The sequence below is a fragment of the Plectropomus leopardus genome, chromosome 4, assembly GCF_026936395.1.
Source record: "Plectropomus leopardus strain MGB_pleo_1.0 chromosome 4, ASM2693639v1, whole genome shotgun sequence".
In the NCBI taxonomy this organism is placed as follows: Eukaryota; Metazoa; Chordata; class Actinopteri; order Perciformes; family Serranidae; genus Plectropomus; species Plectropomus leopardus.
In genome coordinates, this window is record NC_142179.1 from 6,778,253 (window position 1) to 6,796,883 (window position 18,631).

At 40.0% G+C, this 18,631-nt stretch overlaps 1 protein-coding gene across 3 annotated transcripts in view; it reads left to right on the forward strand.

Moving 5' to 3' along the window:
- kremen1 (kringle containing transmembrane protein 1) overlaps positions 1 to 15,398 on the forward strand; it is a 94,704-nt gene extending 79,306 nt beyond the window's left edge. For 2 of the 3 annotated variants that reach the window (XM_088076437.1, XM_042487471.2), the window contains 5 exons: positions 850 to 1,003; positions 2,584 to 2,916; positions 8,904 to 9,140; positions 9,704 to 9,788; positions 11,244 to 15,398. In XM_088076437.1, the coding sequence (XP_087932563.1) occupies positions 850 to 1,003; positions 2,584 to 2,916; positions 8,904 to 9,140; positions 9,704 to 9,788; positions 11,244 to 11,403 (969 nt within the window). In that variant the 3' untranslated portion in view covers positions 11,404 to 15,398. The remainder of the gene's footprint in view (positions 1 to 849; positions 1,004 to 2,583; positions 2,917 to 8,903; positions 9,141 to 9,703; positions 9,789 to 11,243) is intronic. The other variant, XM_042487472.2, reaches the window with a different exon arrangement.
- Positions 15,399 to 18,631: the final 3,233 nt, after the last annotated feature.

Sequence of the window (18,631 nt, forward strand, 5' to 3'; positions counted from 1 at the left end):
CCCCCAAAACGCTGTTGTTGTGTGAATGAATTGCCAAACTGCAACAAAAGGTTAACGTTTCATTCAAGAACCATTGTCATGTAAACAGCCTCTAATTCCCATCTTTATGCCTCCTTTGCATTACCAATACCTTAAAATATCGACATATTAATATATTGATATTTGGACGATATTGAAGGGTTGACTATTGGTGCTTTCACAAAATATTTGCAGTGAGATGTTGATAAGATGATGTAGATGTGATAAATAATCATCAGTAATGTGGATATAATATCTAAGTGCATAAAGGAAAATAAAAGGAAAAGTTCCAACTGTCTTTTAAGTGAAGAAAACTACATCACTTTACTGTAATGCATCCTTTGAAACCTGGGAAAGACTATATTTAAAAATGTTATGATATCTAAGACATTATCTAGTCTCATATCATATTGATATATTATCACTATATTGCCGAGCCCTACATTGAAGGGATATATTTTGCAATAATGACCTGCTCGCTATTCTTTATCCTGCTTTTTACATAGCTGCTTATAAATAAAACAATAATTTGACAGAAAATATTGATTTAAAGATGATTTTTTTGGCTTCCGCTAAGTGTTCGACCATAGAGTGCCATAACTGACAAATCACAATCGAGTATTCAACAAAGCTGTGCAATAAGCATGCTTAATTTTATGGGAAGAAAATGCCATTTTAAATATTCTTAAAGAGAATATCCAAAGTCTTCATGTTTCCTCCACTGAGTTTGTTCTCTCAGGCGTCTGACTTTGGCATTAATGAATAGCTTTATGGGAAGTGTTTTGAATTGCTGATGCAAAGATTTGCATAACTCCCTTTGTGTTTTTGCAGCTCGCTGGCATGGAGTCAGGATATGCCTGTTTCTGTGGAAACGAAGTGGAGCAACATGACCAAGGCGAGTCGCCTAGCATGGAGTGTAACCATGTTTGCTTCGGCGACCACACCCAGCCCTGCGGTGGAGACGGCTGGGTCATCATCTTCGACAGTGAGTGTTAACTGGTGTCGCTCTGGGTCTAACTCTGTGAACTTCTCACATCTGTGCTGCGATTTGGTTTGAATTTTAATGAATTCTGGGGAGCAAACTTTAATTTTTTGAAGATTTCCAAAGTAATATAAGATAGATCTGTATCTGTGGATAATCCCTCAGAGATCTCAGGGTTAGCGCCTGCAGGTATAAACCTGATCTGAGAGCAGGTCTGTCATGTGTTAGCACCTTCCATCAAAGATGTTTAGTTGAATAATGCTCCAGTTCACCTCCAGAAGGCACAGACGTTAATTTCCTTGTCACTATAATCCATGGCCAACGACACCGGCACCATTTGTCAAAAATACATACTTTTGGAAATGTTATGTGATATTTGTGAGTTACGTAAAAGGTTGATATTTTTTGTGAATTTCTTGTTAGTTGAAACAACTTTTCAATCATCTGGGTGACTTTATTTTTGAAAAGCAACCAGTAACAAATTAAGCAAATTAATAAAAATGTGAAGAGGAATAGATAAATATACTGTATTATAGTCCATGTCTCTTTCACTATCAGCACAGGGAATATCAGCACATGCTACAAAGGGCCGAGGCTGGAATCAAACCCGTGGCCGCTGCAGCATGAATACAGCCTCTGTATATGAGGCGTTGCTCTATCCACTGAGCCACCAGGAACCCCACAATTCAAATGTTTTATTAAGGATTTTTCTATTGATTTCCATTCAGTAAAGTTTTAATACTTCTATTAATATGCGATGATGTTGCCAATATTAACATTAGCATATGAAGAAATCTGGCAACTTTTAAAGCCAATGCAAGCTACTTTAATTGGAAAAAAAACTTGACAACACTGAAGTCAGGTGGACAGAAAAGAAGAGAGAAATGAAAAGGAGAAAATGTTATGGCCAGTGGTAATGCCTGGGTCGACCCGCTACCGACCTGCAAGGTTGGGTAATCTTTGGAGATCATCTTGCTCTCCTTTTCCAAAATTTTAAACGTGTTTAGCTCACTGCTTAGAACTCATTGCAATCGTTTTTATGTAAGATGAGATGAGTACAACCATTGCTGTGGAAGCTGCGACCTGAACACTGTAAAATCTGATGAGTTCATTCTACTTTAAAATAAGTCTCGATAACCGATTGCCTTGAAAAAGGATATAAGTATTATACATGTTTACTAAAAGCAAACACAACTAAAGACTTGGCAATGTTTACTTGCCTTTTTAAAGACAATTGGTTTCCTTGATTTTTTTGAAGCTTGTCAGATTTTACAGTGAAGGAAAGTAACTGATGGTGGAGAAACACAATTTTCTGAAAACATTAACAAAGAAACTCTGTTTGCCACGAATCAATCATGTCATGGCTCATACCTGATCCACTTAATAAAGTCATGGGGTCGATACCAATATGGTATATTGGATTGATGCGTCCTTATTCAGTACCATGAAATCTTGAGTCATGTTGTCTGTTACTAATGTGCTCATGAAACCAAAGATAATCCACAAATCTGTTCGATCTTAACAAGCTTTGATAGTAAATATCACTGACTGTCTTCTCCTCTTTGTTGTTCTCTTTCTTTCAGCCCGAGTTGGGGCCTGTGGTGGAAACTACTCCTCTCCATCAGACGTGATCTACTCCCCAGATTTCCCCGACAAGTACGGGGCTGGCCGTGTTTGTTACTGGACTGTCCAGGTCCCCGGATCCTACGCCATCCTCTTCAACTTCACCTTCTTTGAGATCTCCGACCAGACAGACATGGTGGAGCTACTGGATGGTTACACCAACCAGGTGGTGGCACGTTTTGATTGGCGCAGCCCGCCGAGGGAGCTGGTGAACGTCACAGGCGACTTCGTCATACTGTACTTCTACTCAGACCGCACCAACCAGGCCCACGGATTCGCTCTGCTCTACCAAGGTAGGATTTGACCTGCTTTTTATGCTTTCATGCTGGTAATAGCCATGGCCACCATGTTTTCACGTTGTCCAAGGATACATTCGCCTTTTCAATTTTTAAATTTCTTATTTGGCACAAATGTCCACTTGGACTGAGGAGGAATTAATTAGAATATGGTGTACTCAAAGATCAAGGTCACTGTCACCTCACCTCCATCTCGTCCTCATGAACACAATACCTCAAGAATTCTGAAAAAAGATTTTTAACAAATTTGGCACAAATGCCACTTGGACTCAAGGATGAATTCATTAGACTTTGGAGGTCAAAGATCAAGGTCACTGTGACCTTACCTCCATCTCATCCTCATGAACACAATATCTCAAGTAGACCTTAAAGGAATTTCCTAAAATTTGGCACAAACCTCCACTAGGACTCAGTGATGAATTAAATAAAATTTGTAGGTCAAAGGTCAAGGCCACTGTGACCTTCCATCCATCTCATTGTTGTTAAAACCATTTCTCAAGAAGGCTTTGAGGAAATTTCCTCAAATTTGGCTCAAATGTCCATATGGACTCAATAATAAATCGTTAAAAATTTGGAGGTCAAAGTTCAAGGTCAAGGAGACTTTGCATCTGTCACATTCTCATGAATTTCATTTCAAGAACACTTTGAGGGAATTTATTGACACTTAACAATAAAGTGAGAGAATTTGGTGGTGAAAGGCCAAAGGTCAAGGTCACTGTGACCTCGCTTCCATCTTATTTTTGTGAATATGATATTTGGAGGACACCTTGAGGGAATTTCTTCAAATTTGGCAGAAACCTCCACTTGAACATAATGATGAACCATTTAGATTTTGGTGGTCAAAGGTCACTATGACCCCACAAAACATATTGTTGGCCATTATTTAAGAATTCATAGGCTTATTATTACAAAATTTCACAATAATGTCTAATAGAATATAATGATAAAACGAGGTCATTTTATTTCTAAAAGTTCAACGATAAACTTCACTCTGACATCCTAATGTTCTGCTAAAACACTTTTCTGGCCATTACTCAACAAATGGTGTTCTCAGGAACAGAAGGGAAGACATTTGGTCAGACACTGAACTGGTGACACTAATCTCAAAACTCTGCTGATCAAACAGATCTTCGGTGCTGCTGGGGGAATATGTGTGTGAAGCATTCATGTTTTAGAATTTGTAGCTTCCTTGCAAAAACTTCCATACTTGAAGCATTGTCAACTGTCACAGCTACACACGAGTCTGGACAGACATTTCTGTAATCTGTAGTTGCTACTTGACCGGTTCGCAGAGGCATACAACTGTGAGGCGGTAATTCTCGTTGGTTTCCATGGTAAGGAAAGTTGTGTCAAATGAAGATTGGTTTTGTGAGTTGTTTTAATGCTTCACTTCTAGCAGACATCCTGAACTAAACCCACAAAGAGCCATGTTTGCATGATCATGTGCTGGCTGACTTGCTGGTGTTTTGCATGGCAGCCCTTGTTGTCGTAGACTAATGCCTGTTAGCTGTGGTGAGGCAGTTGTCACGCCACTGGCAGGCCCTTTTCTCTTTTCATTTGCTAGTCAATGTCTCACAGCCCCGGGTGATTCTGCATATTTAAATAATGTGTTGTTTTTTCGAGGAACTCACTCTCTTATCAAGCTGCGGCAGGCTGCTTTGCTTCTTCAGAGTGTTCCTCGGTGAATTGCACGGCGAGTTTTTATGCCACCTACACACAAAATACTGTGATGCATCGTGGCCTCTGATAGATTTAACTGTAGCAGACATGTAGCTTACAGAAAGTTGAAAACCTCGCAGAAAATCTCTGCAGGTTACTGTGGAAAATGTAGAAAGACTAATTTGGAAAAAGAAAAGCTGTCCTCTGCCGTATTACTGTGCGCTCTTTAAGAATCACTCTCTGTATGAATGCACAGAAAATGATTTAATAGATTAATTTCTGGAGGCACGAGAGGAGCAAACCCGGAAATAATTCAGTGTAGGTGACATTCAGGCTCACAGCTCGCTGCACTGGGAGGCAGCCTGTCCCTGCTCCTCCCTCTCCGCCTCAATTTGTAATCCTCCATCATTTTTCTTGCCGGCGGCATTACAGTAAAAACAATATATCGGAAGGTCGAAATCCTCTGACCTCTGGACAGGCACGATCCTGTCCGTTCACGTCTTGTTTTGGGCGAGGCGTCATGTAGCCAAGAAATGAAATCTGAGATATGATATGAGAAAAGGTCACCTCCTGCAGTAATAGGTTTTTTTTTTACAGGAAGATGGAGAGAAAAATACAATCGTGACAGAGATACAGAGACAAATAACAGAAACAGAAAGACAACCGAGTATTAGCACTAAATACATCTAATATGTCCTCTGTGGCACGCTGAGTGGTTGAAGCCGTGATTTGAGAATAAACGCTCTCAGATGACGACGGCGGAGCGTTTCAGCTGAGCCCGGGTTTGAAGCGTGGTATTTTGTTTGCAAATGGGGAACATGTGGGAAGTTTCTGGGAACATCACAGTCAGATTGAACTGTTATGTGAAAAGGAAAAAAAAAATCCCACGCCGCTTTAACATCCAACCGCCATTCATGGAAGAGTGGAACGGGCCTGGATCAAATAGTGTTTAGAATTCGTTCTGGGTGTTTGATTTAAACTACATGGGATACAAGACGGGTGGGGCTTAGCAGTCAGTGTGGAGTGCAGCTTGTCGGTCATCCTAAGTATATTACGTTACCGCTACGAGTCCTCATTAATGGCGCAAAAGTTTCTAGCTTTGAATTTCCTAATAGGATCTTTCATCGTTGAACCACCTTAATTAGATTCAGATTCAGAAAACGTAATTATCCGTCGAGACAGAAAATCATGTTAGACGTGGCTCGACATACAGCAAAAAAAAAAAACTGACAATAAACAAACAGCATGTGTTACTAAAAAATAAATAAATACAATAAATTAGACAGAATAAAGAAATAAGAATACTACTGTGTGCAAAGTGGTATAGTGTTTCTGTAGACGTATTAATTTAAATGTTTACGGGATCTGGAATGTAGGAGTTTTTATATTTTATATGAAGAATTCAATTTATTTTTTTCATAATGGAGAGAGAGATTTCATAACAAATATTTTAGACTTTTATAAACTAGAAAAACAAAGCAAAATATTGACACTTAATTGCATCTGGCATCAAATATATTTTTTAATCAAACAAATCACATGTCGCCGTTTTTACTGCATAATCCACTGATGGCAATGACATCGTCATTATTCATGTATTATTTGCTACTGATGATTATTTAATGCGCAGTTAACAAAGTTCCAAACAACCTAGGGTCTGAGAAGCATGCATTTTTGAGTTGTGTAAACCATCATCTCTGGTGTTATTGGACTGTTTTTGATTTATTAGTGAGCTGAATGGATCCTTATTAACTCACCTGCCATCAAAATATGTTGTAAAACTTTGCTACCCTCAAATTTTCCCAAAGCATGACTGATTGTGAGCAGGGTCTTGTGACTCAGGAGTCCTCTGGATTGTGTCTTATGTTCACTAATAAATGGTTCTCGTATAACTGTTATAAAAGCAATATCATGCTCGAGGGCGTGCTGTTTTACCGAATAACAGCTGTGATTATCTTCGGCCTTTGAGTATGACACTGCTTTTTTACAACAATTCTACAAACACCGTTTATTACCATTAATGCATATACATAAACATACATTTATCACCATTTCCTTCATTTCTGGTCCTTCAAACCAACAGAAATCAGACTTTTCCACATGAAAACATAACATCTCATATCAGACCACCAGACCACAGTTTTGCAGTGCAGTATCCAGGCTCCTTTCCTTCCCTTCCTCCTTCTCTGACATCTACACACATTTTACTTCAGTGTTATTGTAAAAATATTTTCATCTTTGCAGCTTAAAGTTTTTTACGGCGACCTTTAATGAAGGATAACTAACGATTCATGTAATTAATTGTTTTGAACACCTGTGAAACGTAGTGATACATGAAAGTCCCGAGTGACTCTCATTGATTACCTCTTGTCAGAACTATCTGTTGTGTCATGTCTTTTAGACTTAGTGGCAAGTTGTAGCTCTAAAAGGCTTTCGGCAAACGATTACTCTGAGACAAAACTTAAAGTTAGGACTGACATGTCTCTCCTAACTCGGCTGATTTGGAGCTGCTTGTAGCCTCAGGATGTTTTGTGTGTGTGGCTTCAAGCTCAGCATTCTAACTTGATTCATTTGGACTCACTAATGTCTTAATTATTTCTGCTTCCTTACCCACTTAGCAGCAATTGAAAGAGACTTGAACATCTCCGTTCTTTGTGACATGTGATTCAGGCAAACCAGAAAAGCACATCTTACTTCTGATAGATGTTTCTCTGCACCGCCGTCGTTAATCAACAAGTTATAAAATAAAGGAACAAAAAGTCAAGTGAGAGACATAAATATCACCGTGTGACATGCCGCACTTTGTTTCTCAGAAGCAAGAAGAATTTTCTCAAGATCAAACAGTGATTTTAAATTAATCACATCAGTGTTAACAAATGAAAAGCAGAGGAAATTTTATTTAGGGTACTGCTTTCCTCTGGGAACACATAAATGAGTTAGATTTTTTTTATAAGTCTGTGCTTTCTGGCTCTGTTGTTTTATGAAGCAAACTCCGCCACATCTGGTGCTGCACGCAGGTTAAAACAAACAGAATTTATTGCAAACACTTTTTGAATGATGTCTGGAGCGGACAGAAATGCTCTCAAAGCCACATGTTTACAGCACGCATGAGTATTTTTGCAAAGTCTTAACAAACACAGTTAGTATTAAATATTCACTCATGACTCTGCCGTTTATACAGCACTTTCAACAACATGATCAACGGGATGTATCCTATTTCTGCGTTCTTGTTGCAACAGCCCCGTGTACCCACGGGAATAATTAAAGGGGGCGTTAAGTGATATGTGTCCTCAACTTGTAGAAATTACAACAACATGGCAGAGCTTTTCCTCCTCTGTGTTTCTGGCACAGCAAACACGGCTCACCACTCCTCTCCCTGGGAGCTGTGAGAGTCTATAATACATAGAAATAGTAACATTTTAAGAGGCGGTATGGCACACTGCAGAGAACTCCAACAGTAGTCCAATTTAGACTGGGCAATATGGCTAAAATAAAGTACATTAACAAGATTGATGAGAAGACAGAAATAATACCTTTACTACTAAGACTGAGAAATGATTCATACGTTGCAAGATGTATAATAATAGATTTGCTTGAATAATATATTTAGCAGTTAGTTTGCCTTTTTGTCCTCTGTGAACTTATTTCCACCCTTGTTCCTTTTGTTTTTGCTATTCATGACTAATTATATGCAAATTACACAGGGCTAAATAAAGACTTGCTGCTTTGAATTGTCAGTGATTGTGTTATGAGTAAATGATATAAAATAAAACTGTATTTATCCTGAGGGGAATGGCTGTGCAGCAGGTGCAATACAAAGTCAGAGGACTGTGTACAAAGTGTGCAATATGCAAGGACTAAGATAACATAGCAGATATGCTTTCGGTGGTATGTAAAATTTTACACCTTCCAGAAATTTCACTGGGTTATACAGTATACAACGATATACGACAAGTACGCTACTTAACGTCAGCTTTTCAGACTACTGAATACACAATAGAAACCTACAAAATGTTAAGAAAAGTAATATTCTCACACCATTATTGCTTATAAAACAGAGAAATATATCTGTTCACCTTTTGAATTCATCTTGAATGTCCACGCTGCCCCTGCACTTTTATGTCTTGATCGTAAGTTATTAGACCTAGTTTTTGTAGGTTTGTTTTTGTTTTTTTTGGTGTTGTTTTTAAAAAACAATACCAAATGAATGATATTGTTGCTCCATATGTGGTTGATGCATCAGTAAGCAACCTTGAAAGTGTGAAGAACAACATCCACCCGTTCATGAACCCTTTCTAAATTGTCTCTCATTCTTGTTTCTCCAGCACTGAGAAGCCAAGACACCAGCACTATGAAGGCTGAAGAAGACGAGGAGGATGAAGGAGACGACGTCTCCAGCACGGCGGGGCCTCAGCTCGCTGGCGGCGTCACCGAGAGATCCAACAGCACCACTAACGGTCGTTCCCAAATCCTCTACGTGATCACGTCCAGCCCCGGTAAACCGGAGCACAACATGCCAGGTCAGTGGGCTGGACGAGGCGACACCACCGGCCACAGCGCTAGTATGTTAACACCCATGATACACTGCACCTACTGCACCTCTCTTTTCCTCTGCAAGGAGCTTTCTTGGAGCTCCCATTTTTGCATGACCTGGTTTCTTTGAAACTATTAAAATCATCTTAGTCTGATGAGAAAACTCCGGCCCAGAGTGAATTTCTGTGATCACAGATAGAAGTAATGCCGCTTGACGCTTGTTTTTTCCTGTCAGTGCCTCGCAACTGAAGTTTCTTTGGGCCTCCCTGCTGATCACAATCAGGCCTCTTGTCAAAGTGACGCAGGGTGGACTGACGAGCTCTGAGCTTTTCTACTTCCTTCAAATATTACACTTTCCAAACTCTGCGTCTCAAAGGACTATCTGGTGTGTTTCTCCAGCAGAAGAGAACAGATGTGCATTGAGAATGCATCACCATTTCTTGACAATTTGCTGGCTGAACACTGTTAACAGGTGTGCCAGCAGTGCTTGAATAATCTTTTGCTTGCTAATCCTTTCAGTCTGCTTCAGTTCGTTTTCATTACCGAGATTCGATATCTGACGTCTTGTTACTGCGCTGCTCCCTCTCTACAGTGTGGACCATTTACGCTCTGGCCGCTCTCCTCATTCTGACAGTCATAGCCATGGTGGCGAAGCTGCTGCTGCACATCACGGTCAAGTAAGTATGAGGATGTTGGAGGTGTGCGTGATCAACCGAGCATCTAATGTCAAAGCATTCATCTTCCTTATTGTGTTTCATTCATGTCGTATTGGAGAAAGATGAAAGAACAGGATGACATTGACACATTCAAATTCCGGGTGTTGGACTTTTATTTGTTTGAATCATCTTACAAAATGAGATTTATTGCTTTCCTCCAGTTGCGTTCAGCCAAGCAGATTGACTTCCTATGATCACACATATAAGTAATGCTGTATGACGCTTGTTTTTTCCTGTCAGTGACTCACAAAATAAGTTACAGCTACACAGGGGAAATTTGCAGATTCCCCCTATTGTAACAAAACAGGAAATACAAAAGCAAAGAAAAAAATGGAAATAAAAACTTTTTTATTTACCAGTTTAAAGATATAACACGCAACCTTTCTGTATCAAAATGTCTAAACAGCAACTAGACCAGTGTTGTATATTTTGATGAGATGTGTACGTACACTATCTCAAATGTTTCCAGCAATCTTCAAACCCAGAGAAATCTGTCATTTTAATCAAGGACACGGTCCATGTCATTTGGTCCCCGTCATTTGGTCCCCGGTCAGTGGCTCCATTTCCCCTTTGTGCATCAGGTTTGTGGTTGTCTGCCAGAAGCTGTAATTAATTGACTTTTTATCCAGTTTTAAGCCAAATTTCTAGAATATGCTTTTCAGATCTTGGCTGTTTTCAACCATATGTTTGAATTGGAGAAAGATTTTAGTCATCAGATGTCTGGAGCAGCTCGGCTCCAGCCTCTGCCATGCCCAACCGCATTAGAAAAACACTGAGTTTTAATGTGAAACTGCTTTATTCAGTGCTTTTACCAATTTTAATCTCCTGGTTCATTTGTTTTGGAGAGGAGGAGATCTCTGCGGATAATTCGGCTCCCGGTAAAAATCTTCTGAATGCCTGCATCTTAAGTTATCAGTGAAACACGCTGTGCAAATGTTCACATCGGCTCGGCTCCAGCCCCTGCGCTGCCAAACAGTGTTGAAGAAACATTGGTTTTACATGTAAAACTTCTTTATTTGGTATTTTTACCTGCTTTAATTAGAAACCACAAAGCAAAGTCTATACTACCAGTTTTGGTAAAGCTGCTTATTTATCTGATTTTAGAAGAATATAACATAAAAATTATTTTAGATTTTGACTATCAATAGTGGCAGATTCTGTGCATATCAAATGGAGGTTAATGAGGCCTATAAATCCACTACTGTAATTACAATTAGTTCATGTTTATAACAAACAAGGCATGAAGTAAATACATTAAGATGTAAACGGCAGTATGACACCTTCTGTGTGTCATGTCTTTCCATTTTCCTCTCTCCAAATTCCTGTTTCGCTTCTCTCATCTTCTGTTATTTTCTTTTGTCTCTCTCTCCATCTGGTCTCTGTTTATTTTCCTTCTCACTTCATTTTCCCTCTCAGGTCTCCGAACATCCCGACGGTGAGCGGTTCAGACAGCTGCAGCCAGAGCACGGCGTCCTCTGAGCCCTGGATCATCCTGTACCGACCCTCCACCATCTCCCTCTTCAAGAAGAAGCTAAAGAACCACCACGGCGACCTCAGCCCCCTGGTGGGCAACTAGCGCCTCTGCCGCGCTCCACCGTTAACCAAACGCTACCGCCACCCACAACCACTCTGTACAAGGGATGCCAGGCCCTCGGACAATGAAACTATACGAGGCGCTGCGCCATGAAGCCATCAGCTGAGTGGCTAATGACAACTGACTGAGTGACTGCTACTAAACGGCCCGTGAGCCAAAGTGGCCGGGCCCTCCCAGGGGAGCGGGACAGGCAGGGCTGTCAGCGACCTCAGTGTGGGAGAGGAGAGGATGGAGGACGATCGGCAGCTCTGAAAAAGATAGGACGCTTTTAACATGCGGAAGGCTTCTCTAGTTCAGCGAGGCTCCATTTCTGTCACCCATGGATGTCCCTAGCAATCAACGTACCTCCAAAAACCCTCCGGACTGCAGGCTCACCAGTGAAAACACAACACCTCCCGGTGCAGACTAACGGCTAACTTCACTGTCAGTGTTCAGTTTAGGAAACAGGGATGTTCGTATCTCCCTGGTGCTTCACAGTCACAGCCGAATCTTCATCAGTATCAAGGAGAGGATGAAGAAATGGAGTCTTTAAAACACACTTAACAAGCTTAACAGTTTTGTAGAACTCTTTTAACTGCCTCATGTGGCCAAAAACCAGAACCCTCCCATCCAAAGATTATATATTTATTTGTCTTTTTGATTCCATATGCAAAGCGCTAATGCGTCTTTCTGACGTGATTTACGTGACAAGCTTTCTGAGGAGCGGGAACCAGGACGTGGAACCGTTACACAGAAGGTAGATATCACAGCACTTTGGGGATGAATCACTCGCCGTAAAATGGAAAGATCACAGAGAGAGAGAGAGAGAGAGAGAGAGAGAGAGAGAACGTGCGCTCGCCCACGCGTTCGCTCATGTGGATTTGGGTGGAGAGATAAGTCGTTCACTTGGGGGGTTGGGTGGTGCAGTTTGCAGACAAACTGCCATTTAGGGAGGCTTGGGAAGATCTGAGAGCTTTTTCTGCTCGATTGTGGGTGGGAGTCTTTCCGGTTTGATGGTGTTCAAGTGCCTTAAGGATCTCCTCTGCGTTTGTCTCAGATGCATCACATCTGTTTCTTTCACTGGGTCCCTCGCAAGAGTCTGCACTTCTTCTTTAAAATCAGCGTGGATGTGAAGATTTTCATTCCAAAATAGGTTTTCCACTACTTAAATGTAAAGTTAAAAAATGACGCCACATCTTGTACAGTGATTGAAAGCATTACATATTCGTCTTTTTCGTACACTCAACTGAACCCCTCTCCTGACTGGATCTATTACATTTTTATTACATGATGGACATGATGATTTTTTTTTTTGTGAACACATAGCCTTTGGAGGTAGAACTCTTCATGTAGTAACGGACAAGGCTTTAAAAGACATTTTTTCTTTCTAATTTCTTTGTGTGCTCTTATGTGTAGTTTTGGACATTTACTGAACATATTGTTCACATTAAGTTGTCTTTTGATTACAGGGGCGGGGGGATATTGTTGTATATTATGTAATTCAGTGTGGGAATGATGATATTTATGTCCACTCTTATTTTGGTCTCAACAAAACATTTGAGAGACCCGTCAAAGTACTTCCTCATCAACTTAAAGGGTAACTTTGGTGTTTTTCAACCTGGACATTTTCCGTTGTTTTTTTGTCTAAGTGACTAATGAAGACAACTTTTTTTTGGGGGGGTTGCACTGCAGATGGCAAAACAGGCTGCAATGTAACAACTGGGGGCAATTAACGTGAAGCCATCTTGCCTTTAAACCTGCAACAAAGTTAGTAAAAGAGCCAAAATGAGATCTATGTAACAGGGACAGTGTTTTGCTTGCTACCCATCGCGAGAGATTTAAAAAGCAGCTAACAGCATTTACCAGATTGCTTAAGGAAAAAAAACAGCAGCCTTACATGTCCGCAAACTGCGAAAAACATTAAGATTCTGGAGCTCTTTACCCTCCAAGCTGAGAAGGACATCAGCAGCAAATTACAAGGACGGTAAAATAGATGTTATTGTGGCGTTATGCCTTTGTTATTGTTTATAAAGCACTTCTGACGCGTATGTTATATGCAGGGTTCCCATTGTCATTGAAAACATGGAAAAGTCATAAAATTTTCCAGGCCTGGAAAGGTCTTGGAATTAGTAAAAAAAAAAACATTGAAAGTTTTGGAGAAGTCTGGAGTCAAATTTTGTCTTGCATAGTGATATTCTTCCAATAATTCTCAATGAATACTGTCCATGTAATGTAACCTTGCAGCAAATTTATTTTCTGTAGCTGTCATCGTAATGCTGTGTATGTAATGATTTGTTTACCATTACATACTTTTCTAAAGTTTTGTCTGCATTCCATCTCTTCTTTCAATTATGCCAGCTACTATAATATTACGTTGAAATAGAGTTTGAATTTGATATGTTTAAAAAATGCTGGGCAAGTGGAGCAAGAAAAAAATAATAATTTGGAGTCCTTGAAAAAGCATCGAACAGTTTTGAAATGTTGTCCATGATAATGTGTGAGAACCTTGTATTTGTCCCACTAGAGGCTAATACTGTTTTGTCAAACATCTGGCCTGTCACGCCTTTTTTTGCTTCTGCGATGCCAGCATGCTGTCTAAAATCACACACTGGAGTATCATGATGCTGCCATTGTTTGGTTCTATGTAAAAATGCAATGGCCGCATAAAAAAGGCACTTTGTAGCTTTGTGTAGTCTGATCTCTGTGTAAAAACGGCTTTAGACACAAAAACATTGGAAAATAGGGTCCAGGATGAAAATACCAAGGTTTACGTTTAAGGTGAACTGCATTTTTTCCCCTTTAGACAGCAGTAAATTGCCTAAATCCTACAAGACGCTGCAGACCTGGAAGCTTTTACTAGTCACCTTGATTTCAGGCCAAAAGGTAAAGCGCAAACAATATACCCAGACAGAAATATAACCAAAAGCACTCAATGGTATGCACGAGCTGACAGCGGGTTTGCAGCTGTGACGGTTTTCTGTGCATTGCTGTGACATTTAAACTACTTGTGAAAGGTCAAAATCTACTAGTTTGATGTTGGCATAGCAATTGGTCTTTCCTGTCTTGGAACTGGATGTTTCTGCAGGAATCTTTTAATCACTGACAGGATAAATAAAGGGGAGGTTCAAAACGCCAATGCACTTAAATTTGCTTCTACTTACAAGATGAAATAGTACTTATTTGCTTTTGCATTCAGTTTCTGTGACAAGAAAAAAAAGTACTGTGCAGCAACCTGAGCACTTGAGATAAAAGGTTAGATTTTACACATGAAGCAGCTTCTTAGTGACATTCAAGACCAAAGGTTTATCGTTTTCCAAGAATCCGACTGACTTTGAAGCCCATTAAAAAAAAAAAGATGGAGAACCTTTCTTTCCCAATCAGAAGTTAGTAAAAAAAACGTGACTCTGCGCTATATTCTGCCTGTGTGCTCAACTGTAACTCATGTTAATTATTGCAAGACAAGAGCACATGCCCCTGGGTCTGTGATGTTCCGAGGAGACCATGCGTAGAGAGAGAGAGGGGGACAAAAAAGAGCGGAGATGTGAGAGCGATGGGAAATTAATGTGCGTTCAATTCAAACACAAGCTAACGAAATCTGACAGTTAAAATCTAACAAGGGCATATTTGTTTGGATAGCCTGGTGAATTATGCAAACTCCCATTTTCTGTCCCGTCCTCCAGTCAATCGGAAAATTCCACGCTATCTGTCTGAGCGCTGGAAACTGTCCTTTCCTAAACTGTCGTTGATGTGAATTTCCTGTAGTGCTCGATGACGTGAAAACACCAGGAGCCCTGTGGGAAACGATCTGGAGGGGCCCAAACATTGTTTTCATGAAATTGTAAATAGCAAAAAATAGTGAAATGTTTAATTTATACAGTAAATTATTGTTATTTTGTATGTGAATGGGATATAATCTATCTTTTGTATAAGTGAAGTATCTTTGTAGTTTTATTTAATGTGTCCTGGTTGCAAAATAAACACTGTATGCATGTTTCTTACGCTTGTGTTGGGCTTGTTCTTTTGTTTTGCTCCATCCTCTTAATAATAAAACACCATTAATTCCGTAATCGCACACAATATTACGTACCCAAGTGGGAGAAGCATATGGGCCACAAAACCGGATCAAGCTAATCCCATTCACTTTTCCATTTGAAACCAGTCCATTTGGAAAAAAAAAAAAAAACAGGCTGCAGCGTGCATGGTGGGACATCTGCACTCCTGTCTCTCTCCCTCTCCTTTTTTTTTTCTTTGGAGCTAAATACTTATCAGATATGCGAAATGACTCCCAGACTGTTTGGAGATGCACACACACGGAGGGAGGATTTGGAGTGCCATGTGTAACCCATTGGTTCCCCTCCGGGATGAGGTCAAGCATGCAACCTGCACATTTTAGAGGGTAACAGCAGGAGTTCAGCTTTACAACTGGAACACCGAGGAAAAAAAGCAAACATGGGAGGACGTGTAATAAGCTGGAACACTCGGGGGATGTTTGCAGCAATGATTTCTTAATTCATGAAAGGTGTTTCTTTCATCGACTCTGAAACTGTTTGAGGGCCGGTTTTGTTTCTGAGAAACTGGGCAGCAGCGTGTGCTCGCCGTTTATTGGCAAGACGACTGCAACTCCACGGAGAAGCCAAATGATGTTTGCAAGTGCTTCCGAGCAGGCTCCTATAGAGGTGCATGTGAGATAACAAGGGCTCACAAAAATATCAGGGTGAAACTGTCTTGGAAAAAGGCCAAATTAAAAAAAAAAAAATCAAAAAACCCCAAATCAAGTTTTCTATGAAGCTCAGATGCTTGTTTCTAGAATTTGAGGACGTAGTCTGGAGGGGCGTCCGGGGGGATATTCTCGCTGATTTTTTAAATTTTTTATGACCAAGCTCTGTTTTAATGTTTTTTTAATGCACTTTGGCACCTCATACACCCCTTAAAACTGTTCTTTTTTATTTTTCAGATTAATTATGAATTGAGATCAGAAAAATATAATTAGCAAATCTCCAATGCACAAACTTTTTGTGACGGGATGTCTTTTAGCCAATCACAGTGTTTCTCATCATCTAAAGTGGACTGCAGTAGAACTACGCCCCCTTTTTAACAAGCATGGCCGACCATCAAGAAAGGATGAAGTTTAAGGCAAGTTCAGTCTATATACATATTATTAATGTGCATAGTTCGTGTTTAACTGTTTTTAAAGTTAACACAAGATGTTAGATGACTTACACACGTCAAAATATCATCTGAAAGATCCATAGTTCACTCAGAATTTTTCAATTCGGAAATTGTGCTCTGAATTGATTTTTTAATGATACAATCATCGTACAATGCATCCTATAGATTTTCTTCATAGAATATTACTCTCAGGAGTTTCTCAACACAGTATTTATGTAATTTGTTTTAAAGCATCACTTTAGTCTTTGATTTGAGTTAATGCATTCATGACCAATAATTCAAATTTTGGTATTAGGTGATTTCTGCATTCAAAATGTGTTTTTTTTGCCAATGATTTATGAGTGCATGTAGAGAAGATATCTACTAATGGAGTATTTGTGTGTGTGTGTGTGTGTGTGTGTGTGTGTGTGTGCGCGCGCGCTTGCTCCCCAGCCTCTCCTGTCTCTCCTCAGCTGAATTTAAAGTGGGATACAGTCATGTTTTCTGCACATATAACTAACTCTGTTGTGTCAAGCTAAATTAATTATTAAAAATAAAATGGTAAATAAATTACCAAGTCCACCAAAAGAGCAAAACAAACAAAGGTCAGCAGGGGGCCCTTCAGGGGTTACCTGACGGACAACGGTTTGGGAACTCGACAATGCCACAGAATAGGAGCATGCACAACCAGCTGAATGACATTAAAAAAAGCATTTAAAAATATATTTTCTGCCTTACAGAATGCACTGGTGAGTGTTTTAAATTACTGAAACGGATTATGAAAGTAGGATGGGCTTTTATGGGATCCTTAATTTGGCCCCTTTAGGTAGTGTGGGTCCCGGTCTCTGCAGGAAACTAGAAACAGCAAACTGTAATGCTCCTCTTGCTCCCTCCACTGGTGATGTTTGAGCACGTCCTCAAAAATACCCCAATCATGTCTCTTAGCACCAATGGTATGTGTGTTTTATTTGCTATGGCAATAAAGTAATCTTTCTAAGCCTCAGAAAGACATAAATGTTGCTAAAAATGTTGAATGAAGGCTTTAATTCAAAATAAAATTAAGATTTTGTTAAGACCTTCTGCAAAAGTTCTGTGCAATCACACAATGAGTTATTAAGTCTTTGTGGCCTTCCAGGCACCCTCCCATTGACCTCAAAATGTTTTTTTTCCCTCAATAGCAATTGTAAAGCTGTAACATTAATCCTTTGCTAAACTCTGAGCTTTATCACCTCTCCTCTGGGTCCCTGTGAAAAAGACTTGGCCTTCAGACCCCCCCTTCGGTCAACCTTCCCAAAGCCAAGGAAAAGAGAGCGATGTAAGGCGATTCCTCTGTACCCGAGTCGACCAGTAATTAAGACAACAATGGGACAATACTCGACCGTGTCTGGTTACTGTCAGAATGAGAAAGTGAGAAGAATGGAGGACAATACCTGCCACTTTCTGCACTCAGGGTACTGAAGTCAGGTAGACGAGGAGGGAGCAGCAGAAAAGGGGGCAGGTCTATCTTGGTGGATCTGAGTGTGAGAGAGGTTTACTGGCTGTGCAGGAACTTGTCTGTTTTGATCCGCCTCGCTCTGTAATATCGTCTATGACCCCGCTGCAATTAAGGCGCTCTCATGCCCTTCAGTGGTTTAGAGTACATGCATTGGCCTGTTTAATGCTCGAGATTTCCTTTTCATGATTGTAGCTTTATGCTGCTGAAAGCTGTTTATGTGTGCCGCCTTTTCACCTCTGCTCTCAGGACAGCTGATTTTATCTGGAGAAAAACAAACTATTACTGTATAAACATTTATTGTGCAAAAATGTTTACTTCTTAAATGTGAGGATTTGGATTTTTTCTGTGTTTTGTGTCACTGTAAAACAGATAAACCATAACTCAGATTGTACATCTGGTTTATTTTACAGTTGGAGATTCGATCGTTTGCTCCTCTTGTCGATGTGCCAAAATGTCCTTGAAGAAATCACTAAAACCTAAGTTGCCCCTTAAATGTTTGTAATTTTTAAAGAAAAAGATTGCAAATGAATGTAATTAAACCTGGAGCGACACCACTTTTCTTGTAGTGCTTTCAGTTGCCTTTCAAAA